The sequence below is a fragment of the Somniosus microcephalus genome, chromosome 13, assembly GCF_052327205.1.
Source record: "Somniosus microcephalus isolate GS21.2 chromosome 13, FLI_Smic_1.0, whole genome shotgun sequence".
Lineage (NCBI taxonomy): Eukaryota > Metazoa > Chordata > Chondrichthyes > Squaliformes > Somniosidae > Somniosus > Somniosus microcephalus.
Genome location: NC_140999.1, coordinates 9574635 through 9583995, shown reverse-complemented (window position 1 = coordinate 9583995; position 9361 = coordinate 9574635). Strand labels below are relative to the sequence as shown.

General features: G+C 48.3%; 1 protein-coding gene across 2 annotated transcripts in view; it reads left to right on the top strand.

Moving 5' to 3' along the window:
- The first annotated feature begins 4011 nt into the window (after window positions 1-4011).
- Window positions 4012-9361, top strand: part of use1 (unconventional SNARE in the ER 1 homolog (S. cerevisiae)) — a 33114-nt gene continuing 27764 nt past the window's right edge. The window contains exons 1-3 of one of the 2 annotated variants that reach the window (XM_086004464.1): window positions 4012-4164; window positions 8015-8064; window positions 8422-8500. In XM_086004464.1, coding sequence (XP_085860590.1) covers window positions 8451-8500 — 50 coding nt within the window. In that variant the 5' untranslated portion in view covers window positions 4012-4164; window positions 8015-8064; window positions 8422-8450. The remainder of the gene's footprint in view (window positions 4165-8014; window positions 8065-8421; window positions 8501-9361) is intronic. The other variant, XM_086004463.1, reaches the window with a different exon arrangement.

The window sequence follows — 9361 nt, the reverse complement described above, 5'->3', positions numbered from 1 at the left end:
AGTCACCATTGACCAGAAACTTAACTGGACCAGCCACATAAATACTGTGGCAACAGAGGCTGAGTATTCTGCAGCAAGTGTCTCACCTGACTCCCCAAAGCCTTTCCACCATCTACAAGGCACAAGTAAGGAGTGTGATGGAATACTCTCTACTTGCCTGGATGAGTGCAGCTCCAATAACACAGCAGTATCCAGGACAAAGCAGCCTGCTTGATTGGCACCCCATACACCACTTTAAACATTCACTTCCTCCACAGCCGGCGTACTGTGGCTGCAGTGTGCACCAGTTACAAGATGCACTGCTGCAATTCGCCAAGGCTTCTTCAACAGCACCTCCCAAACCCGCGACCTCTAACACCTAGAAGGACAAGGGCAGCAGGCGTATGGGAACACCACCACCTCCAAGTCCCCCTCCAAGTCACACACCATCCTGACTTTGAAATATATTGTCGATCCTGCATCGTCGCTGGTTAATGTGTTCAGATCCACTTACAACTCTTTCAATAATGAAGCAGCCTAAACCAGCCTGTATCAGGAACTGGGCAACATTCAGGCTCGGTATAACAAGTGGCAGCTAACATATGTGTCACACAAGACGAGCGTCAATAAAACACTAGCACCAACAGCTGCTCATCTCACTTGCTGTTTGTGGGATCTTGCTATGTGCACATTGGGTGCCACGTTTCCCCACATAACAATAGTGACTGCACTTTTAAAAAAAAAAAGTAATCTATTGGCGACGTGCTTTTGGGACGTCTGAAGGATATATAAATTCAAGGTCTTTCTTACGAGATCCTAAACTGATGATGTAAAGTTGTGATTTGGGAAAGCATTGTGGGAGAATGCAATTTAAGGGCCAGTCTTCTTTGAAAGGTCCTCTGAGAAACCATTTCTTTTTTTTAAATGCACAAGACAAGGACAAAGATTGAACCAATCTGCTTCGTGGTGTTTCCCGCAGGTACTGTCATTGTGACAGAGATCCCACAACGTTCTTGACTCTTCTGTTGCGCAAACAAGAAAAGGCTGAAAATTTCTTAATTCTCAGCAGTTTTCTCCATCCTCTGCGGCCTCGCTCCCATCCTATCTCTGTAACCTCCTCCAGCCCTACAAGCCCGCCAACATCTCTGCGCTGCGCTCCTCCGATTCTGGCCTCTTGCGCATCCCTCAGTTTCCATCGCCCCACCATTGGTGGCCGTGCCTTCAGCTGCCTGGGCCCTTCTGGAATTCCCTCCCTAAACCTCTCCACCTCTCTTTCCTCTTTTAAGAAGCTCATTAAAACCTACCTCTTTGACCAAGCTTTTGATCATCTGTCCTAATATCTACTTTTGTGGCGCGATGTCAAATTCTGTTTGATTACGCTCCTATGAAGCGCCTTTGGAATGTTTTACTACATTAAAGGCACCATATAAATGCAAGTTGTTGTTGTCCTGTCCTTAAGCAATTGACTCTTCACTGGGCTGGGATCCCAGGGCCACTTGAGCATCATAAGGCATAACTGTGAGTATCAGCAGACGACGTGACCTCATGGGAGAATCTCAGTTGAGACTGATCCCCGTCCTCATCTGATGTCCACGTCAATAGTGACTAGTCGAGGCAACCCTGACTCATTTCCCCCTCCCTAATTCAGGCTAATCGTAGTGCCCCATTGTTGCCCCAGCATAATTCAGCACAGACCAGTAATTGAACCAGGAGTCTCCTCTACATTGGGGAGACTAAACGCAGGTTGGGCGACCGCTTTGTGGAACACCTCCGTTCACTCCATAAGGGTGACCCTGAGCTTCCAGTTGCCTGTCACTTTAATTCACCGCTTCACTCCCACTCTGATCTCTCTGTCCTCGGCCTATTACACTGTTCCAATGAAGCTCAACGTAAGCTCGAGGAACAACACCTCATCTTTCGATTAGGCACTTTACAGCCTGCCGGACTCAACATTGAGTTCAACAATTTCAAACTATAACCCCTGCCCCCATTTTTCATGCTGAATGATTTTGCCATTCCCATTTGCAACATTTTATCTGTCCTGCCTCTTACATAAGCACAGTATATTCCTTCAATTCCTTCCTCCCCTCCCACCTGTCTCTGCACCTGCTTAATCTCTGTTACATCTCCAGCTTTTTCCAGTTCTAATGAAGGGTCCCAGACCTGAAACGTTAACTCTGTTTCTCTCTCCACGGATGCTGCCTGGCCTGCTGAGTATTTCCAGCATTTTCTGTTGTTATGCTCTTTCCGGCCTGTCTGGCTTGGCTCCATGCTGAACTAGAGTTGCCAATTTTGGGTGAATTAATTCCTGGAGGTTGAATCGTAAGACCTCCTGCCTTCAATTGCCCCGCCCCACTCTCCCACCATTGGTTACCCAGCACGTTCCTCCTCACAGCGCACCAACTTCCCATGCCAATTTGAAAACCAATTGGACGATTCTTGACTGTCAGTCTAAACAACCTTTTCTCCCCCATTCTCAATATTTATATAACTAATAAACGAAAGTGTTCAAAGAAAATGAAAAAAAACCCAATTTTTTTTTAATGCCCCAATGATTTTTCTCCCAAAGTTGCTCCCAACAGTGGCCCTGGAGATTAATCTTCAATTCCTGGAGACTCCAGGACAATCCTGGCGGGTTGGCAACCCTATGCTGAACTTTTTAAACTTTTCTTGCTGTTCCTTCAGACAGGAGCTGCCAGGAATGTTTTTTTCCTACAACACTTCAAAAAGTGCTTCATTGGTTGTAAAGCACTTTGGGACTTCTGGTGGTCGTGAAAGGCGCTATACAAATGCAAGTCTTTCTTTAACATGAAGAACAAAGTAATGATAATAACAACAGAAAATGCTGGAAAAACTCAGCAGGCCAGGCAACATCCATGGAGAGAGAAATAGAGTCAACGTTTCAGGTCGAAACCCTTCTACAGAACTGAGAGAAAAGGCAGGTAATGAAACCCCTCCCCTTTCAGCATTCCGTAGGGACCGCTCCCTCCGAGACACCCTAGTCCACTCCTCTATCACTCCCAGCACCCCTTCCCCTTCGCCAGGCACCTTCCTGTGCAAGCACAGGAGATGCAACACCTGCCCATATACCTCCCCCCTTCCCACTGTCCAGGGCCCCAAACACCCCTTCCAGGTGAAACAGTGATTTACTTGTGCTTCTTGCAATCTAGTATACTGTATTCGCTGCTCACGATGTGGTCTCCTCTACATTGGGGAGAACAAACGCAGATTGGGTGACCGCTTTGCGGAACACCTCCGTTCAGTCCGTAAGGGTGACCCCGAGCTTCCGGTCGCCTGTCATTTCAATTCACCGTTCCATTCCCACTCAGACCTCTTGCATTGTTCCACGGAAGCTCAGCGTAAGCTCGAGGAACAGCACCTCATCTTCCGATTAGGCACTTTACAGCCTTCCGGACTCAATATCGAGTTCAACAACTTCAGATCATAACCTCGGCCCCTATTATATTTTTTATCCATACTTTTGGTTTGTGACTTTTCCTTTTTTTTCCTCTCTCTCCCACACGGCAGCTGTCTCTCACTCTGCCAGCGCATTTCACACTTCATCTAGAGCCATTGTCTGTTTCTTTACCTGTCCTATTACCATCTCGTCTCACCTTGAATATCTCTTAATGTCTCTTCTTTTATCCCCTCCCCCATTTCCCAGCCCCCAAACTGCCTTTTAATCTGTTTCATTTCCTGCCTTTTTTATCCTCAGTTCTGAAGGGTTTCGACCTGAAACGTTGACTCTATTTCTCTCTCCACTGATGTTGCCTGGCCTGCTGAGTTTTTCCAGCATTTTCTGTTGTTATTTCGGATTTCCAGCATCTGCAGTATTTTGCTATCAACTTAATGATAATGTAGTGCATTAAAATTTCATGTAACACATGGGCCTTTTGATGTTCAAAAGTGCACCTGACAGCTCTGGCCCCTAGGCGGCGCTGTTGGGTTTACAGATCACTCACAGAATGAGGTCCATCTTGCCCCCCTTTCCCTGCGGCTCTCGTTGTTCTTTTTTTGCCAGCAGTAAAGATGGCGCTTTCGCCCCGCCTCCGGAAATTGCGTCGCGCCGGCGTCGGCGCAAAGATGGCGGCCTCCAGGCTGGAGAAGAATTTCTTGCGGCTGCTGGTGCGATGCGAGTCGATGGCGGCGGATAAAAGGGAAGAAAAGGACTGGCGGCTGGATAAGGTATGGGCAAGACAGAGGTGCCGCGAGGGCTGGGGGCTGGGGATAAATATTGGGCCTGAGGCGGGGGCCACGTCACCGGGGTTGTTCTGGAGCTGCCCCTGAACTATCTCTCTGACACTAATATCCGAATATTGCTGGAAAATCCGGCATTGAGTGAGACTTTTCTGCCCCCAAACATTTGTCACTATTCTTGGTCAAGTTTGTTTTCCTGTCAATAAAAATCCCATTCAATGTTCCTATGTCAACTGTCACGGTGTAATTGGAGCCTCTGGGCCACTAGGTGGCTCTGTGGAGTGGGTATCTGAAGTTCCCATCTCCTGAAATATAAACTGGGAAACACTCAGCAGGTCAGGCAGCATCTGTGGAGAGAGAAACAGAGTTAACGTTTCAGGTCGGTGAACTTTCGTCAGACCTGAACCGTCTCCTGAACTGTCTCGCCACCTGTTGTCGAGTCCAAACCCGGACAGGTCGCAGGGTGGGACAGAGAGCTGTGGGGTTGTGGCTGGAGTTACAAAGTTTCTCTACACACAAAGGGTTTGGAACTCTCTTCCGCAAATGACAATTGATGCTAGATCAATTGTTAATTTTAAATCTGAGATTGATAGATTTTCGTTAACCAAAGGCATTAAGGGACATGGGGCAAAGGCGGGTATATGGAGTTGGGTCGCAGATCAGCCATGATCACATTGAATGGCAGAACCGGCTCGGGAGGAGCTAAATGGCCTCCTCCTGTTCCTGTTTGTTGATGAAAATTCATTGAAGACCTTGCAAACTAAAGTCTCCACATCACAAGAGATTGTAAGTAGGAGAAGCATGGATTTCTAGATTGATTGTGGAACTCACAGTAGGGATGGGCAATAAATGCCCACATCCTGTGAATAAATTAATAACTCAATATTCAGCTGTACCTATTGAGACATTATGTCCCTTTAACGCTGATGGCTATCCTGATCCTTCAAGGGTTCTGCGCATTAGTTCTACAAATTGTAGAATCATAGAATGATTACTGCACAGAAGGAGGCCATTCGGCCCATTGAGCCCGTGCCGGCTCTCTGCAAGAGCACTTCAGTTAGTCCCACTCCCCCCCCCCCCCCCCCCCCGCAGCCCTGCAAATTATTTTCCTTCAGGTTGTTGTGCATAACTTTTGGCTGTAGGTAAAGTAACATGACCATGGGTGGCCTTGGGTAGCTTCAAGACCTGACTTCAAGAGGGGGAAGTGAGTGTGGGGGAACTGTCTGGGGGGGCCATTCCCTGCATCACATTCATTAATGGGTTAAGATAGTGACGTCCGTGACCCATGTCCATTTTCAGTGGGTTGCACCATCCCAGCCAATTCCCTGACTAAAGAACTGACCATAAGTTTTAGTTTTTTTTTTAAATGTTAAAAACCAAGAACTTTATCCTTGAATTTCTTACCTGGGGAGTAGTAACAGGATCTGATAGGTGCAGGTTAGTAGTAAATAAGGCACTGTTTCACCTCCACGACTTGGGCAAGTGTTAAGTAGGAACTGAGGGGAGACATGGTGCGATTCATTGAAGAAGATAAAGGAATTTTTGTTAATGAAAATGGAACAAATGTGATTCAACAGACACTCTCTGGGGCACTGAAATTGAGCTGGTGTTTCTACACTGAAGTGACATTGCTCCAACTCCCAAGGACCGAATGATTCCTTCCTGATTCCTTCCTGTACTGCCCCCATATATGGTCCTGTTACAGTGCAGCCTTTGGTCGCCTGAGGAAGAGAGTGTTTGAAGACCAGGACCTCAAACCCAGAACCAATCTCATGGTCTACAGAGCAGCAGTGATACCCGCCCTCCTGTATGCCTCAGAGACATGGACCATGTACAGCAGGCACCTCAAAGCACTGGAGAGGTACCACCAATGCTGCCTCCGCAAGATCCTGCAAATCCATTGGCAGGATAGGCGCACCAATGTCAGTGTTCTTGCTCAGGCCAACATCCCCAGCATCGAAGCTTTGACCACGCTCAATCAGCTCCGATGGACGGGTCACATTGCCCGCGTGCCCGATACAAGACTCCCAAAACAAGCGCTCTACTTGGAGCTCCGGCACGGCAAGAGAGCCCCAAGTGGGCAGAGGAAACGCTTCAAGGACACCCTCAAAGCCTCCTTGAAAAAGTGTAACATCCCCACCGACACCTGGGAATCCCTGGCCCAGGACCGCACAGAGTGGAGGAGAAGCATCCGGGAAGGTGCCGAACACCTCGCGTCTCTTCGCGGGGAGCAAGCGGAAGCCAAGCGCAGGCAGCGCAAGGAGCGCACGTCAACCCAAGCACCCCACCCACTTGCCCCTTCAACCACCATCTGCCCCACCTGTGACAGAGACTGTAGGTCCCGCATTGGACTCATCAGTCACCTGCGAACTCATTTTAATGTGGAAGCAAGTCATCCTCTGTTCCGAGGGACTGCCTAAGCAGAAGAAGAAGTTTGGCTCCTCCACGATGAGGATGATTTGTATCTCCCTCTTGAGCAGATCAGCTGAGATGTCCGGTGAACATATTCTAAATGCCAGCCCTGGCTCAGTGGTGGTACGCTTGCCTCTGAGTCAGGAGGTCATGGTTCAAGCCCCATTCCAGGCCTTCAGCACATAATCCAGGCTGACGCTCCAGTGCAGTGCTGAGGGAGGTGTCTTTCGGATGAGACGTTAAACCGAGGCCCCGCCTGCCCATTCAGTTGGATGTAAAAGATCCCACCGCCACTATTTGGGTAAGAACATGGGCGTTCCCCCGGTGCCCTGGCCATCATTCATCCCTGAACCAACACCGCCAAAAATCGATTCACCGGCCATTCATCTCGTTTGCTGTTTGTGGACCTTGCTGTGTACAAATGATTGCTGTGTTTGCCTCCATCACAACAGTGACTGCACTTCGGCAGTAATTCATTGCTTGTGAAGTGCTTTGGGATGCCCTGAGGAAGTGATATGGTGCTGTATAAACTGGTCACCACTGGCATCCTCCACCCACTTGCTGCATGTGGTTCGTCATCCTGCACCCAGGGTCCGAGTCATCCAGTGCAGCGATTTGGATGCATCATTATATTGTGATTTCATCTTCTTCAAACATAGGAGCATACGAATTAGGAGCAGGAGTCGGCCATACGGCCCCTTGAGCCTGCTCCGCCATTCAATAAGATCATGGCTGATCTTCGACCTTAACTCCACTTCCCTGCACTATCCCGATATCCCTTTATTCCCCTCGAGTCCAAAAATCTATCGATCTCAGTCTTGGATCTACTCAACGGCTGAGCACCCACAGCCCTTTGGGGCAGAGAATTCCAAAGATTCCCCACCCTCTGAGTGAAGAAATTCCTCCTCATCTCAGTCGGAAATGGCCGACCCCTTATCCTGAGACTGTGCCCCCTAGCTGTAGACTCTCCAGCCAAGGGCAACAACCTCTCAGCATCTACCCTGTCAATCGCCCTCAGAATCTTATGTTTCAATGAGATCACCTCCCATTCTTCTAAACTCCAGAGAGTATAGGCTCAATCTCTCCTCATAGGGCAGCCCTTTCATCCCAGGGGCCAATCCAGCGAACCTTCATTGCACCACCTCCAAGACAAGTATCTCCTTCCTCAGATAAGGAGACCAAAACTGTGCACAGTACTCCAGGTGTGGTCTCACCAAGGCCCTGTACAATTGTAGTAAGATTTCCTCACTCTTATACTCCAACCCCCTTGCAATAATGACCATTACTGTTCCCGTGAATACTGAATTCATGAGAATCTGTGTTTAGCTTCAAAGTGGAATCGAAACCTTGAATGAAACCAGGTTAAGATGATGTTTTCCAGTGTAGTTGCTTGCTGCTAATGGCTGCTTTTTGTGGTTTCCTCCAGTACGTAGACGCTCTTCAGGAAATGCTGGGTGAATTGAAGAAGCACGTCAGGTAGGGGAATCCTTTGGATTGTTTCAGCTGCAGCCTTTGTCGGTCCAGAGGCTTCCTGAGTTATATTTTCTTGTAGCAATGTGAATGCTGTAAGCAGTAGATGTACAAAACCAATAGGTTTATAAAAAAAAAATTTAAAAATTGCAAATACAAAATTGGTAGCACTCTGAGTCAGGAGGTTGTGGGTACAAGCCATGGCTCCAGAGACTTGAGACCTAATCTCGGCTGAGACTGTTACTGCCGTACAGGCCCCACTGCTTATAGCAGGCGTGTTCGTGTTACCGCGATTTTCCCGCTGTATGCGATTGATGGTAGAACCAAAAAGTGAAGTAACCAACATATTTTTTAAAAAACTAGGAAGTCTCCACAGCGATCGCCTCCTAATCATGGTCAGTTGCATCCGGAATCTCACTAAAGGTCATTGCACTTTAACCAGGTACGAACAGCTGATTGAAACTGCTTAAAGACCCTACATTACCTGAAATCGCCAGAACCTTTTAAATGGGTAATCACTTTTTTAAATTCGCTTATGGGATCTGGGCGTCGCTGGCAAGGCCAGCATTTCTAGCCCATCCCTAATTGCCCTTGAGAAGGTGGTGGTGAGCCGCCTTCTTGAACCGCTGCAGTCCGTGTGGTGAAGGTGCTCCCACAGTGCTGTTCGGGAGGGAGTTCTAGGATTTTGACCTAGCGACGATGAAGGATCGACGATATACTTCCAAGTCAGGATGGTGTGTGACTTGGAGGGGAACTTGGAGGTGGTGGTGTTCCCATGCGCCTGCTGCCCTTGTCCTTCTAGGTGGAAGAGGTCGCGGGTTTGGGAGGTGCTGCCAAAGAAGCCTTGGCGAGTTGCTGCAGTGTATCTTGTAGATGGTACACACTGCAGCCACGGTGCACTGGTGGTGGGAGTGAATGTTTAAGGTGGTGGATGGGGTGCCAATCATGCGGGCTGCTTTGTCCTGGATGGTGTCGAGCTTCTTGAGTGTTGTTGGAGCTGCACTCATCCAGGCAAGTGGAGAGTATTCCATCGCACTCCTGACTTGTGCCTTGTTGATGGTGGTTATTGAACTGCCCAAAATAGTCTGTAAGCTTAATACATTATAAACAATGTTCCCTTTAATTTTTTTTTAAGGGACTGCGCGGCCCATTCAAAATACCGCGCGAGTGCCGTTTTTCCTATTTGTCGCCACACAGCTTAAAGGGAATATTGGTTATTAGCAGAGCCTTTGTAATTGGCACCTATGGTGACGGCAAATGGTTAGCGCCGTTTGCCCGATATAGATGGCTGCCCGTGCTAAGC